The sequence below is a fragment of the Garra rufa genome, chromosome 25 (genome assembly GCF_049309525.1).
Source record: "Garra rufa chromosome 25, GarRuf1.0, whole genome shotgun sequence".
Taxonomy (NCBI): Eukaryota; Metazoa; Chordata; class Actinopteri; order Cypriniformes; family Cyprinidae; genus Garra; species Garra rufa.
Window position 1 is genome coordinate 22,153,938 of NC_133385.1, and position 17,442 is coordinate 22,171,379.

The 17,442-nt window shown below is 32.5% G+C and overlaps 1 protein-coding gene across 1 annotated transcript; it reads right to left on the minus strand.

Moving 5' to 3' along the window:
• Positions 1-1,972: 1,972 nt before the first annotated feature.
• On the minus strand, positions 1,973-17,423 carry prr5a (proline rich 5a (renal)). The gene is made up of 10 exons (XM_073831827.1): positions 16,521-17,423; positions 12,623-12,803; positions 10,114-10,224; positions 9,954-10,034; positions 8,737-8,785; positions 8,594-8,651; positions 6,430-6,521; positions 6,202-6,342; positions 5,829-5,967; positions 1,973-3,438 (listed from the first exon to the last, which is right to left on the minus strand). The coding sequence occupies exons 2-10, from the start codon at positions 12,781-12,783 to the stop codon at positions 2,900-2,902; spliced, it is 1,371 nt and encodes a 456-aa protein (XP_073687928.1). The 5' UTR covers positions 12,784-12,803; positions 16,521-17,423; the 3' UTR covers positions 1,973-2,899.
• Positions 17,424-17,442: the final 19 nt, after the last annotated feature.

The following is a 17,442-nucleotide window of genomic DNA, read 5'->3' on the forward strand; positions in this document are numbered from 1 at the left end:
AATTGCGAATTAGCAGCAAGCAATTCTGAGTTTGTGTTTCACAATTTCAAATTATAAACTCTTTTTTTAACTCTTAATTTTGAGATTTAATATTCTTTTTAAAATTCAGTTTTTTTGTTTCAAATATCTCAGAATTCTTTTTTTTTTTTTGGCTGCTAAAATATAAACTCGTAATTGTGAGTTACTTCTCACAACTGAGATTCTTCCTCAGAATTTTGAGTTTCAAACTTTTTTTTTTTAGCATTCTGACTTTTTTCTGATATCTCGCAATTCCATTTTTTGGGCCACAAACCAAACCAAAACCAAACCAAAAATGTAATTGCAGCTTTTTTTCTTACAATTGTGAATGAACAGCAAGCAATTCTGAGTTTGTGTCTCACAATTTTAAATTATAAACTCTTAATTTTGAGGTTTAAAATTATTTTTGGAATTCTGGCTTTTTTTAATATCTCAGAATCCTGTTTTTTTTTTTTTTTTTTTTTTTTGGCTACTAAAATATAAACTGGTAATTGAGTCACTTCTCACAACTGAGATTCTTCCTCAGAATTTTGAGTTTCAAACTTTTTTTTTAGAATTCTGACTTTTTTTCTGATATCTCACAATTACATTTATTTTGGGCCACAAACCAAACCAAAACCAAAGCAAAAATGTAATTGTGACTTTTTTTCTTGCAATTGTGAATTAACAGGAAGCAATTCTGAGTTTGTGTCTCACAATTTCAAATTATAAACTCAGCAACTCAACTGACTTGTTTTTAGAAATCAGACTTTTTTTTTTTTTAAATATATCTCACAATTCCGTTTTTTTTTTGGCCACAAAAAACAAAACAAAAAAAACAAAAAAAAACAAATGTAATCTCACAACTGAGATTCTTCCTCAGAATTTTGAGTTTCAAGCTTTTTTTTAGAATTCTGAGTTTTTTTGATCTCTCACAATTGGACCACAAAACAAAACAAAAATGGAATTGCGACTTTTTTCCTCAGAGTTTCAGACTTTTTTTAGTCCCTTAATACACTAGTGTGTCTACACTGGCATTTTCATTTAAAAAGTCTCCGTTTACACTGAAATGCAACCACTGCGTTTTCGAACTAAAACGGGGTCTGCAGCGTTTTCGAAAGTCTCAGTTTTCAAGGATCGAAAATAGTGGAGTAGTGTAAACAACAGGTATAACGGTAGCAAAAGTTACGCGTTTTAAAATGAAAACGCACTTGTGTAAACATAGCCTTAAAATTAACTGTGAGCAATTCTGAGTTTACAATTTCAAATTATAAACTCACAGAAATTGCGAGTTACAATTCGCAACTGACTTTTTCCCTCTGAATTGTGAGTTTAAAGTTTTTTTTTTTAAATTCTGACTTTTTTCTGATATCTAACAATATCGTTTTTTTATTTTTGTTGTTTTGTTTTTCTGCCACAAAAAGAAAAAGAAGAAAAAAAACCCCAAACGTAATTGTACTTTTTTGGCCACAACAAAAAAACAAACATAATTGTGACTTTTTTCATGCAATTGTGAATTGACAGCGAGTAATTCTGAGTTTGTAACCTCATAATTTCAAACTATGAACTCATAATTGAGTTTTTTTTGTTTTGTTTTTTCAGCCACAAAACAAACATCTTGCAACTGACTTTTTTCCTCAGAATTGAGAGTTTTAAACTTTGTAGAAATCTGACTTTTTTCTGATATCTTACAATTCCGTTTTTTTTTTTGTGGAACAAAACAAAACCAGAAAAAAAAACGTAATTGTGACTTTTTTTCTTGCAATTGTGCATTTACAGAGAGCAATTCTGAGTTTATATATCAGTTCAAATTACAAAGTCATAATTGCAAGATACGTTTTGCAACTGACTTTTTTTCCCTAAGAATTGTAATATTTAAATAATCTCACAATTCCATTTTTTTTTGGAAACAAAACAAAAAAACAAAACAAAAAAACAAATGTAATTGCAGCTTTTTTTAAATTCTGACTTTTTTTCTGATATCTTTTGGCCAAAAAAACAAAACAAATGTAATTGTCTGTCAACTCACTTCTTAAAACTTTTTTTTTTAAATTCTGACTTTTTCTGATATATCACAATTCTGTTTTTTTTTGCAAGCAAACAAAAACAAACATAATTGCAATTTTTTTCTTGCAATTGTGAGTTTACAGCTAGCAATTCTGAGTTTATCTCACAGTTTCACATAATAAACTCATAACTGCGAGTTGCATTTCACATTTGACTTTTTTTTCCAAAGAATTGTAATATTTAAACTTTTTTTTTTTTTAATTCTGACTTTTTTTCCCCTATCTCACAATTTCAAAACAAAACAAAAAAACAAATGTAATTGCAGCTTTTTTTTGCAATTGTGAATTAACAACGAGCAATTCTGAGTTTATATTTCAGAAATTTCTAAGTATAAACTCAGAATTGCAAGTTACATCTCGCAACTTTTTTTGGATATCTCACAATTGTTTTTTTGTTTGGTTGTTTGTTTTTTGGCCACAAAACAAATGTAACTATGACTTTTTTCTTTTTTTCAATTCTAAGTTTATATGTCACAGTTCTGGGGGGTCTCAATTGTGAGATATAACCTAAAATTTAACAATTTGTTCCGTGGCGGAAATAAGCTCCATAAATGAGAGACAGTAAAATGTGTCATAATTAAAATGAAGACATTCCATGTCTACTGTCTATGAAAAACTAGAAAAAATTCAAAAATTCATCCACAGGTTTAGAACATTATGAAAACAATCACTTTAAATCGAGTCTTCTCCCATTTTTTCCCACAAAGCAGCCTTGGCTTTTGCGCAAAGCAGGAATAAAATTCCAGTTTTAAAAATCACAACGTACATAGCTACTTCACAAGTTCACAGAAAATAGTGGTAGTTTATAATCAAACATTTGAAATGGATTCCTCACATCAGCTCGTTTTCCTGCTCGTTCCGAAAGAATCAGAGCGGCAGTGGGAAAAGTCGATGAAGATTCCGTCAGGATCCGATTCCAGTGAGTCCAGCCCCTGCATTACAATTGTCTCCGGACTGGAGGAGCAGCTCGGAGGCGACGAATGGGCCTTCTCCACCTCGGACAAAGCCATCGGGGCATCCGCTGCATGCAGACACCCTGCGGAGGTGTGGATGAAGACGGGTGGAGAAATCAGAGCGGGCTGTCCCGTGGCTCCTCGCATCACACCAGACAGGGTGAGGTCGTGATCCAGTGAGAGTCTGGGGGTCGAGCTGGTCTCTATTCCCACAGACAGGGCCGAATAGCCCTGGGGCTCTATGCAGGAAGTGACGTCACATGCAGAGTGACGCCGGATGCCGACGCTGCCCACAGAGCTCACCTCAGAGTCGTACTCCGCCACGGGGGTCAGCATGGGGATGTTGTAACTCTTGGAGCGCACTACCGGATTAGTGGAGGGAAGGTCTGCAGACTTGGACCAGCAATACTGCAAACGCCTCTCTGAAAAGATTTGAAAAAATTTAATAATGATTAACTGCTTTTTCATTGGACACTTAGCAGTAGAAGTACAGTTCAGACATACTTGTTTATGAGCATGTATATTTAGGGGATGCAAATTGTGTCATTAATTACTCACCCTCATGTCGTTCCAGACCTTTGTTCATCTTCAGAACAAATGAAGATATTTTTGATGAAATTCAAGAGCTTTCTGAGCCTGCATAGACAGCAATGCAACTGACACGTTCAAGGCCCAGAAAGGGAGTAAGGACATTGATAAAATAGTCCATGTGACATCAGTGGTTCAACCGTAATGTTATGAAGTTACGAGAATACTTTTTGTGCACAAAGAAAAAAAAAAAACAATGACTTTATGCAACAATTTCTTTCAAAGTCTTATGAACGTGGTTGTTGCTCAGAAAGCTCTCAGATTTCATCAAAAATATCTGTTTTGTTCTAAAGATGAACGAAAGTCTTTTGGAACAAAATGAGGGTGAGTAACTAATGACAGATTTTTTTATTTTTGGGTGAAATTGTATATTTTTACTGTTTTATTCTTACTTTTTTAAAGAATTCATAAGATAAGATTAATCACAGTTTTATTCTACTGACAGCCTCAATTTTTAACAGTAACAAAAAAAAAACAAAACGAATAAATCAATATTTATTTCAAAGTGTTTATCTCTCCTCCTTTGTTTTTCCATGAGACATAATTTGTATTTGTGTATTTGTAAATGAGTTTCACTTTACAACTGAAACCTTAAATTATATTTATGGTGAAAAGAGATTCACCAAAAAAAAAAAAAAAAAAAAATGATATATATTCCACATATTATTTGAAATGTAGCCAGCTATTTAATTTGGGATTGCAGTTGCGAGTTAATATCATACAATCCTGACTTTATAATTTAAGATTCACAAAACAATATGTTTAATTTATTCTTTAATTAAGTCTATACAGTATATAAGGCTAACATTAACAGTGTGTATTAAAATAAAAATATACAAAGTAAATATTTTCCTGATATTATTTTAAAATGTAGCCAATTATTTAATTTGGGAAACAACATGCTATATCAACTGTATTTGTTTTTCATACACAGTATAAATAAAACTTAATGCATGAAAACAGACTTAATTAATAAATTATATATATGAAATATTACATATTTCAGTTTTTTTTTGAGGGGGTCAGTAAGATTTTATTTTATGATTATTATCTTTATTTTATATTAAGTTTTTCAGCAAGTGAAAAAGTGAAAGTAAAGACATTTATAATGTTACAAAAGATTTGTTTTTCAAATAAATTGTTTTGAACTTTCTACTTTCTATTCATAAAAAAAATCCTAAACACTACTAAACAGCACAACTGTTTTCAACACTGATAATCAGAAATATTTCTAAAGCAGGAAATCAGCATATTAGAATGACTGAAATTTAGTATTGCAATCACAGAGATGAATTACATTTGAAAATATATTACAATATAAATGATTATTTTAATTTGTAATAATACTTCGTCACCTTAGAATTACAAGGTTCTATCTGACATTTTTGTCAAAATTGAGTTATTCACATACTCTTATTCTGTGACAACATAGTTTACAAAAGAAACATCAAATAATGTAAATATGTACATTTGGGGTCTTTTTTTAGAAAACAAAAATGATTCTATCTACAGAAGTATATGGAACGCAAAAACTTTGAAGCTCAACATCTCGAAAGTGCTCAGAATGCAGATAGAACCTTATAATTCTAAGGTGACGATTTCACAAAATTACTGTTTTTATTTCAATAAATGCAGCTTTGGTGAGCATAGAAAACTTTCACAATTTCAAAAAAACATTCAAATTTATTACTGACCCCAAACGTGACCCTGTGACCCTTGACCACAAAACCAGTCTTAAGTAGCACAGGTATATTTGTAGCAATAGCCAACAATACAGTTTTGGGTCAAAATTATTGATTTTTCTTTTATGCCAAAAATCATTAGGATATTAAGTAAAGATCATGTTCCATGAAGATACTTGATAAATTTCCTACAATAAATATACCAACGCTTAATTGATTAGTAATACGCATTGCTAAGAACTTCATTTGGACAACTTTAAAGGCGATTTGCTCAGTATTCCGATTTTTTTGCACCCTCAGATTCCAGATTTTTAAATAGTTATATTTCAGCCAAATATTGTTCTATCCGAACAAACCATACATCAATGAAAAGCTTATTTATTCAGGTACTCGATTAATAAAAATGACACTTGTGACTGGTTTTGTGGTCCAGGGTCACATATATGTATTTTTGCTTTTTTCCAGCAACTATCTTTTAAGTTCTTTTCTTTTCATATCTGAAACTTTCGTTTTTCAAAATGCAGATTTAATGCTTCTCTTACCGATAACACAGGGGCACTGAGAGGCGCCACACTCATGTGAACACAGTCCCTGCGTGCCCAGATACGGCGACACCACCTTCTGAATGAGAGACTCCAGCTTCAGGTATTCTTCACTCACGCCTTTAGATTCATGAACCCCCTGTAAGATGTGAAGATGACATATTTAGGAGTTTCACTTTGCCTCTATCCCTTTTTGAAATATTAATTACAGTGATTTTAGTCGAGACACACGAGGCCTATGATTAATGTCTCACTCAATATGACACAAGTGCTGAAATCATCGCAAATGAGCCGTCTTGAGGTCACTTTGGCATAATCTCTGGGTGCAGCTCATGACAGTACGGCTGGATCTTTACTTGCAGTCTGTGTGTACCTGTAGCACCAGAAGCATCTGGACGATGGAGGGAGGGACGCGGGCTCGCGGTCTGGACAGAGCCTCCTCCAGCTTCATGTTAAGGGTGATGGTGTTTCGGAAGTGCAGCAGGGCCAGCTGACGCACCGACGGCTCCTTCCCCTGAGATGCCATGAACATACAGAGGGATTCACACTCAACTGCTGTAACATTTCTGAGCAGTTATTTCACAGGATGACTAGACTGTACCTGGACAGGGTGGAAGATGGCTTGAAGCATAGTGAGAACATCACAAAAGAAAAAGTCCCATGTCTCAGCCAAAGAGTCCAATAACTTCTGACCTGTTTTCAGCCAGAAGAAAAACAGTTTGTGTTGTTTTTGTACAAGTGAAATTATGGAAGCCCATTTCTGCCATTGAATAAAAAATAAAATAATTTTTAATCTCTATCTATTTCTGACATTTACATCTTGTGATTCTGATTTTTTTTTCCAGGATTGTGAGATCTAAACTCCCAATTCAGAGAACAAATCAGTCTTTTTTCACCTGTAAAATCTGGACAACTCCCACCTTATAACTCACAATTCTCAGTTTATATCACGCAAATATACATTTAGAACTTGCAATTGTGAGTTTATATCTTACAATTCTGAGAAAAAAGTGAGAATTGTAAGAAAATAAGTCAGAATTGTGAGATTCTGACTTCATTTCTCGCAAATGGGAGTTCATATCATGCAGTTTTGAAAAAAAAAAAAAGTCAGAATTGTGACTATATCTTGGAATAACAACTTTATAACTCATAGCTGAGTTTATAATCAGATTTTGAGAAAAAAAGTCTAAATTGTGAGAAAAAAAGTCACATTTGCAAGGAAAAAAGTCTTTATAACTCACAATATATCTTGCAATTCTAACTTTATAACTCAGAATTGCGAGATACAAACTCACATTTGTGAGAAAGTCACAATTTACTTTTTTTTTATCTTGCAATTCTGACTTTATTTTCTAGCAATTATGTTAAAGGTTGTATCAGCGATTTCAAGCCTGAAACATAAAGTGTCAAATTCAGCTTACCTTTCTTCACCTGACGGTGATTGGTTGGAACACTGTTTGTTTTTCTGTGGAATAGTTAATAGCACCGATTGTTTTTTTGGCATTTCTCGGACCCTAGGCTGACCAGAGAGACACGGTTTTTTTTACAGTCGATTTATGGGGCAGGCAGCGAGCGGATCGTGAAGAAAGGTCAGCTGAATTTGACACTTTATGTTTTAGGCTTGAAATCGCTGATACAACCTTTAATAAAAAAGTCAGAATTGTGAGATACAAACTCGCATTTGCAAGAAAAAAAATTCTACATTTTTTTTATAAAGACAATTCTGAGAAATTTTGTCAGAATTCACAATTGCGAGTTTATATCTCACAATTCTGAGAAAAAAGTCAGATTTGCGAGATACAAACTCGCATTTGCAAGAAAATTTTTTTTTATAAAGACATTTCTGACTTTATTTCTCGCAATTGTGTTTTATACAGCAATATATTAGAATTGTGACTATATCTCGGAATTCCGACTTTATAACTCACAATTGAGTTTATATCTCACAATTCTGAGAAAATAATGCTTGATACAAACTTGCATTTGCAAGGAAAAAAGTCTTTATAACTCGCAATTGTGAGTTTATATCTTACAATTCTGAGAAAAGGTCAGAATTGCGGGAAAAAAGTCAGAATTGTGAGATACAATCTCACATTTGTGAGGAAAAAAGTCAGAATTTCAGTTATCATCTCACAATTCTGACTTTATTTCTCACAATTCTAAGTTTATATCACACAATACTTAGAAAAAGTCAGAATTGCGAGAAAAAAGTCAGTATTGTGAGATACAAATTCACATTTGTGAGGAAAAAAGCCAGAATTTCAAGTTTTTATCTCACAATTCTGACTTTTTAACTCGGATTTCTGAGAGAAAAAGTCAGAATTTGAGATGAAAAGTTGCAAAAACATTTTTAGTTTTTAACAAATTCTGACTTTATAACTCGCAATTTGCGAGTTTATATCACAATTCTGAGGGAAAAAAAGTCACAATTGAGATACAAACTCACATTTGCGAGAAAAAAGTCAGAATTCATAATTGCGAGAAAAAAGTAGTAAGAACTTTGACTTTATATCTCGCAGTTCCGACGTTATAACTCAAAGGTTCTGAGTTTATATTATGCAATTCTGACTTTATAACTCAATTGTGAGTTTGTATTTAACAATTCTAAGGGAAATAAAGTCAGAATTGTGAGATGAAAACATTTGTTTTATTCTTTTTATTCAGTGGCGGAAAAAAAGGGCTTCCAGATGAAATACTGCGTAATGACATTAAAAATATAAACATTTCTTAGGAATGTGTTTGGCCTTTAAAATGTGAGGGTATACCTTCATAAAACCTTATTTTGTCCCGTAAAATCACCATGCCTTTAGTTAAAAGCTGATTCTGATAATAAAGAGAGAAGAAATGTATTTGTTTTTTTAAATGTACATATTAGAACAAACACATCTCTGAAAAATAAAAGTCTTACCTGGAGGTATTCTGTAAAAAATGACCCCAGCTCAGTTTTCAATAGCTGCCTGATAAAACAAAATATTATACAATTTTAATTTAATTAAAAAATGTACAATTTTGACTTATAATTTGAACATTTTCTTGTCAGTCATTTTATTTCACCCTGATATGAAAATGGTAATTATATATATTTGGAATAGAATTTTAACAATACAATTAAAATTTTAACAATAAAATAAATAAATAAAAAGTAAACGGAAAAATAAAAAAAATACAGAAAAAACAGCAATATTGTTAAAAATGTAAAACTTAAAATCTTTACTTTTTTTTATTGCAATACATTTTAAAATGTATTTTATTTCTGTAATACAAAGCGTAATTTTCAGCATCGTTACTCCAGTCTTCAGTGTCAAATGATCCTTCAGAAATCATTATAATATGCTGATTTGTTGCTTTATTGTTTATTTATTATTTTTGATCAATGTTGAAAACAGTGAAGCTGCTTAATATTTTTGTGGAAACTATTCTTTGATGAACAGAAAGTTCAAAAGAAAAGTAATATTTTAAAAAAGTAATTTTTTGTAACATTATAAATGTCAGTTTAACACAGCCTTGCATTTAAAGTATAAATTTTTCTTTTTAAAAAATCTTTCCGACCACAAAATATTAAATGATATACACTTGATTTGCAAGTTTTTCCCCGTTATTTTCTTAAGAATTAAGCACATTTCCACCCCCAAATACTACTGTCTTCGTGCAAATGTACATTTAAGACATTTAGGACATAAAAGAAATGCTAAATTATATATATTTCACTATTTGTACATTAAAATAGTACTATTGTTATTACTATATTCAAGTAATTTATTTTATATTTTCTTTTTATTTACAAATACAAACTTGCTTACAAACAAACTTAACAGTAAAACAATGCAGGTGCATTAAAAATAATTTAATTAATAAAACTTAATATAATGTGGGTATGTTTTTCTTAGTTGGGATGTTATTGCTTCACAATTTTTCTGGTAACAGTTACATAATAGTGGACTGAGGCTCTGCGTCGTCTCACAACTGCTCTGTGCTGATAATGTGAAGCATACACAGCTGCCAACATTTACGTTTTATACACTGCTAGCACTTACCATTATAGTGAAATTAATAATTCACAAACCTACCCTCAAGTTTTTCATACAAATAAACAAAAGGCCATAAAAACACATTCAAAATCCTCACCTCACGCCTTCATTGAGCGTATAGAGTTCGTTGTCCGCCAGTCCTTTCTTTTGAAATACAGCAATAACTGCGTTGTGAATGCTGCAATAAATAGCACATGAAATTAGATCTCAGTTTATGACGCTTACTGACACGCGCTGCACACAAACGCCGCACTAACCTGTTCCATGTGGCGTTAGGACCGGATCCTCTCTCCTCCAGAGAAGCCTTTTCATTTTTGCCCAGCTGACTTAGATTTGGAGAACTTACCAACTTCAACCGGTACAGAGTCCTCATGGTTCAAACAGGGGGATAAAAACACGCTTCCGTTAGTCCAGAGCAGCAACAACAAGTGAGAGAAGGGGAGGAGCTGGAAAGATGCAGCTAGAGCCGTGAAGGGGAGGAAACTACTGTTTTATTGTTGAGAAACCAATTTCCTTCCTCCTAACATTACATTCCCATCCTTTCCTTAGTCTCTCTCTCTGTCAAACACACACGCACACCCACACAGATAAACCAATCTTGTTGAATAGTTATGCAATACAAAACTCCCTTGCTTTCACACTCCCAGTGTGAGGGAGTGACTGCCTGCTCCTCCCGTGTGATGTGAGCTGGGTTTAAATACGCTGACTTTTTAAAACACTCAAACTTGTGATTTTTTTTACACACACTCGCACACAGTAATAGGTTTTAAAAAGCTTTTAAAAATTGTTTTATATTATTGCAGTTATGTAATAATAATTAGATTTTTTTAACATAAAATATGACTTATATTAATTACATTTGTATATAATACTACTTCTAATAATAACAATTTACATTTTAACATAAGATATACTTTTTTCAAATTTCATTATATCTATCTATCTATATAAAAATGAATTAATTGGTAACATTTATTTTATATTATTGTAGTTATATTATTATTACAAAAATGATCATAGGAATTTTTTAAAGGTTTTTATATAATATTGTACAAAAGTAAATCATAAAAATATGACTTGTATTATTATATTGCAAAAATTATTTACATTTTTTTAAATGTAATTAAATTACATTTAATTAAAACATTTTTTTTACCATATATATATATATATATATATATATATATATATATATATATATATATATATATATATATATACACACACACACATACACACATACATTTTATAAAAAATATTTTAAAATTATACTGTTAACTAAAATGTTTTTAAAGTTTTTATATAATATTGTACAAAAGTAATAAATAAAAAATATAACAAAAATATGACTTGAATAATTATATTAATTACATTTATATATATATCCATCTATCTATATCTATCTATATCCATCTCTCTCTCTATATATATATAATTAATTCATTTTTAACATTTATTTTACATTACTGTAGTTATATTATTATATACACAAAAATGATCATCATGTTTTTTATATATTAGTACAAAAGCAAATAATAAAAATATGACCTGTATTATTATATTGATACATTTTATTTACATAATTTTTTAATTAAATTAAATTACATTTAATTAAAACAATAAAAAAATAACTTTTAACATAAGATATATATATATATATATATATATATTACTTTTAACATAAGATATATATTTTACTATATTTTAAAAATATTTTATACTGTTACATTATTACATATACAAAAATGGTAATAGGGTAAAGTGTTTTATATACAGTATATTTATTTTATATAAAATTGTACAAGAGCAAATAATAAAATATGACTTGTATTATTATATTATTTACATTTTTATTTACATACATTTTCAATTATATTGTTATATGACATATATATATATATATATATATATATATATATAAATAAATAAATAAATAATGTAAACAAAACAATATATGAATTGTATAAAATATAAAAACAAAAATATATATACAATAATGTACAAAATGTTAAAAACAATTATATATATATATTAATTACTTTAACATTTTATATTATTATTATTTTATATTATCATTGCTATATAATTTGTTTGTTATTTTACATATAAAAATAAGAATGATTTTTTTTAATAATTTTTTATAATTACATTTTTAGATATATAAGATATACATTTTTATTTCATTTTATACACACACACACACACACACACACACACACACACACACACACACACACACACACACACACACACACACACACACACACACACACACACACACACACACACACACTTTTAAACACATATAAAGTTATTTCAACATTACATTTTTTATATATATATATATATATACACTTTTATATAAGGGTAAAAAAAATATTACAAACTATTTCATGCATGTATAGGCTGCAGTGTTGACTGTACTCTATTGACTTTAGCCTGGAAAATTTTGATCCATTTCCCACCGGTCCTGTCTGCACTCATTGAATTTACATTAATATCGATTAACCCATTTTGATTCTTGGAACTGAGTAATCTATGTTTTGTAATGCCTCCTGTGGAAGCACATAGATACTACATTCAGGTTCCCTGGCTCCCTCAGCAGGTGCTAAACTGAGGAATGTCACACATTGTGAGAAAATTTTGGAATATGGCTTATTTAGGGCATACGGGAAAACAAAGGACATCACAAACAAATAACAGGATACGAGCATGTATAGCAGGATGTGAGCGTGTTAATAGTTCCGCTCACAACATCGGTTTTACCTCCTGAATGGATGACTGCTCCCATCCATGTGAAGGTGGTGTGGCAGAGCAAACAGGGCAGAGAAGCTGAACGTGGATGATCTAGGGGCGGGTCGATCAACGTGGGCTCTGTTCAAGTTCTCCAGCATTGTTATCGAAAGGCTGCCAGATCCTCCTTTCATTCAGAACATCTCTGCTCCTTCTGAAGAAAGAGACAAAATGAGAACATGTTATGGTGGTCACTATATACATCATAAATGCATCTTGAAAGAATTAGATCACATTCTGTCATCATTTACTCTCCTTCATGTTGTTCCAAACCTGTATGACTTCTTTTCTTCTGCAGAACACAAAATAAGTTTAATATTTAAAGTAGTTTACTTCAAGAACAAATTTACAGATAATTTACTCATCCCCTTGTCATCCAAGATGTTCATGTCATTCTTTCTTCAGTGGTAAAGAAATTATGTTTTTTGAGGCAAACAATTTCAGGATTTTTCTCCATATGGTGGACTTCCATGGTGCCCCCAAGTTTAAACTTCCAAAATACAGTTTAAATGCAGCTTCAAAGAGCTCTAAACAATCCCAGCCAAGGAAGAAGGGACTTATCTAGCAAAACAATCGTTTATTTCTAAAACAATTGACAATTTATATACTTTTTAACCTCAAATGCTCGTCTTGGTCTAGCTACGAGCATTTAAACATTAAACGAGCATTTGAGGTTAGAAAGTATGCTGTAAAAAGTTCCCACCAGTTTCAACTTAAAAATACAAGTCATTTTAACTAACTTTATTGCCGTGAGTTGAAAAGACTTGTAGTTTTGAGTTGATTTAACTTAAAATTTTAAGGCAGCTGCTAAACTTAAGTTTTTAAGTTGAAACTGGGGAAAACTTTTTATAGTGTATATAAATGGTCAATTTTTTTTTTTAGAAAATAACTTTTTGTCGCTAATAAGACCTTTCTACCTCAGCTGGGATCATTTAGAGCCCTTTGAAGCTGCATTTAAACTGCATTTTGTGAGTTCAAACTCACTAACACCATTGAAGTCCACTATATGGAGAGAAAACCTGAAATGTTTTCCTCAAAAAACATAATTTCATTATGACTGAAGAAAGAAAGACATCTTGAAAGACAACGGGATGAGTAAATTATCTGTACATTCTTGTTCTGGAAGTGAACTTCTCCTTTAATAATAACAACACTTAAACTACTACTAATACTACTTTTAACAATAAAAAAGACTGAAATTTAAGCAGTGTTTCTGATAATCTTCCCCTTCAGTGAGCTGTTAACTGCAATCGGATCAGTAAATCAGTGAGTCAAACTCGAGAACTGGATCAGTTGGATTCATGTACAAATCATTAGTTCAATAGTGGAGAACGTTTTTTAAAGGGATAGTTCACCCTAAAATGAGAATTACTCCATGATTTACTCACCCTCAAGCCATCCTGAGTGTATATGGCTTTCTTCTTTCAGATGAATACAATCTGAGTTATATTAAAAAAATGTCCAGCTGTTTTAAGGTTTATAATGGCAGTGAATGGGTGTTGCGATTTTTAAGCAAAATAAAGTGCATCCGTCCATCATAAAAGTGCTCCACGTGGCTCTGAAGCAAATTGATGCCTTTGTGCAAGAAATTTATCCATATTTAAAACTTTATAAACCGTAATCTCTAGCTTCCACTAACTGTTGTATGCGCATTTACGAGAGAGTTGCGTTTTGTGTAACCCAACTCTTGGAACAGTACAGCCGCAACCCAGCGGTTGTAATGAACGAGCGCAGCTATTTTGTATCCTCCTCAGGTGCCAGTAGTTCTCAGTGTCGCCGACTTGCATTTCTTTGGTAAAATATAGGTTTGTGTATGTTTTATTTAATCTATAAAATAGTTTCTTTGCCGTAAATAATTTTATTATATGCAAAGTAAACTAAATGGACACAATGTCGGTCACCTAAAAGAGTAGCATCAGTTTAAATGTTTAATTTTAACTTCTAAAATGCTTGTTAAACGAGTTTGAATGTAAGAAATATTGTATAGATGTTTAAACTGTAAAATATGTTGTATTAAGAACTGTATTTAACGAAAATAAAGACATTTAGGCAAAGAAAGAAAGAAAGAAAGAAAGAAAGAAAGAAAGAAAGGTCAAAATAAATGAAAAACTACAATGAAACTAAAATAACAGCAATTATTGAAAACTAAATCAAACTAAATAAAAAATTAAATTAAAATGCCTTTGGTCTGTGCTCTGGAAGTGTTCTGTTAATTCTGCCAAACTTTAATTTCTAAAATTAAAACTGAAACTAAACTATAAAAACTAAATAGGCTAAATCAGTTCACAAAATAAAAACTAAACTAAATGAACAAAATTATTAATAAAACGAACAAAAACGAAACTAAATTTTATAGCAAAAATTGAAAATGATATTAAAATAAAAAATGGCATACTATAATAACCTTGTCACGAATGTCTTATATTGGTGCCTGAGGTGGGGGATTCACCAAATGAGGTGCCGGATCAGATTTCGGAGGTGACAGATATGTATCCAGCAGCCCTGGACATAGGCGAATGTGGTGATGAGCGCGGAAGCGAGAGAGCAAAACAAAACACCGGTCATGAATTAGAAGTACAAAATGCGGATTTGTAAAGAAAAATGTCAAGGGATTTTGATATAAGAGGAGACTGGTTTTCCTTTTCCGTAAATAAAACTTGGTTCTCGCGAGACTAGCATATTTGCACTTTATTGGCCTTTAAAATCTCAAAAGCCGTTCACTGCCATTATAAAGCTTGGAAACGAAGAAAGTCATATACACCTAGGATGGCTTGAGGGTGAGTAAATCATGGAGGCATTTTCATTTGTGGGTGAACTATCCCTTCAATGTTCACCGATTCACCAATGTTCACCTATTCGGTTCTCAAATTAATTTTGACGATTCCCTCTGCATTCATTGTAAATACAAAGAAAAGCGTGACCAACACAGTCTTCAAAATGTCTAATTTTATAGCATACAGGAGCGACAATGCTAGCAGAATTGTCAATTTTGATTGAACTATCCCTTTAAATTTCACAACTCCCTGATGCAGGCATTTGGTAAACAGTTTCGATTATAAGGTCATGTTACGTCCCATTTATATAAACGAACTACAGGCGAAGATTCACAGTTGTCCGTTTAATTCATATCGGCAAAGATCGATGTGCTTGTTTACGTTATCCATTCTCCATGTGTTCATCAGCAACACAATTCATCCCGCGCCCCCTACTGGACCATCCGGGAAGCTTCGCAAAAGAAATAGGCTACTACAACAAAAGACTTGTCTTGCATCAGTCTGTCATCATTTGCTCACGCGGCCGTGAAAGCTTTTTATGGGGTCTTTGAAAAAAACACAAACGCATCTCAACAGCCTCGACCTAATTATGCGACTTTGCTTTATGTTCCACTTTCCCTGAAGCCTCATGTCAGTTTCCCTTTGTTCAGTGAACGTGCCAGGACACGAGCCACGATGTATTACAGGAGGAGTCCATTTCCCTTTCTAAAGTGCAGACAGGTAAACGCAACGGTAAAACGACGACGTCTGGGTAAACCCGAGAAGTGAGAGGAAGGGCATTACTTCCCAGTCTGGACTAACAGACCTGGGTTGGATGTTCTGTTAAAACTCGATACGAATCAAACAACCCAGCTGGCCGTGTTTCAATGCATCATTTTCTACTGGTAACATGTTCCATCAGTAGCTGTAAGTTATTCATGGCGGGATTGACGCACTGGGTACTCAATGTTCCTTATGGTGATCATGGCAGGTTTGTTATTTACAAACAGCGCAACAATGCACCATTCATCCAGGGTGAAAAACGCAGTTTAGCATCAAACTCCCGGTTCTAAGACTCCACACAAACAGTAGTGCATCGTAACAATGTTTCAACTCACCGTCATGTGCTCCGCTTGCAAAGTGAATATGAGCAGTCGGGGATATTTAAGTAACTTCAATGATAACGAAAACAATAAATATGACGGCTTACACTACAGGAGAAACTAATCCATAAATGCGGATGTGGGCTGTGCGGGGTTAATGGATCATTCCTGTGGCATCCCCAATACTCGCCCCTCCTATTTGCTTCCCGAGTTGCAGACTGTCTGACCAGACAGCAGTCCAGACTGTGGGCGCGTTCACGCCCCGACACGTGCGCGCGCGCGCCATTGTGCTAAGGGTCAAGATGTGCTTCAGACAAAATTAAATTAGCTAATATTTAACAAAGGAAATCATGTTTCCGGTTCGCGTCATGAGCCCGGCAGGAAGCCATATGTAATAAAATCCATATCCCATCCAACAACTACTGCAATCTTTATTTGGATGCCTAATTTAGATTTAGATAATCCCTGCTGAGTTGACCGTGACAAGGATATCATTTAGCACATCAGCGGTTTATCTTAAAGAGGCGGAGCAGAATTCAAATAAATTGGATTTGAATTAATTTTTGCTTTTTATTGCGCTATACACCTTATTCTTCAACGCGGATGTAAGCCTATGGGCGAGACTTCCGGTTCATTAGCCGCTATAAGGAAATAACAAGAAGAATAACAACAGGTGAAACTGTTTGCACTACAAATCAGTGTGTTCATAAATAAGATAATACATTAAAATATGGTAAGACGCATCAATTTGCAATATCAAGCAGGAAAACAAGCTGTTTTCTACAGCAAAAAATAGCTGGGCGTGGATGAGACCGGAAGCCAGACCCATAAAATTGACAAATAACGAGCGCTCTTTGTGGGAAGTAAAAGGTAGATAGAATTCATAACAGAATTTGTATTTAAAAATATAAACTAATAATAATAACAGGGCTGCCCT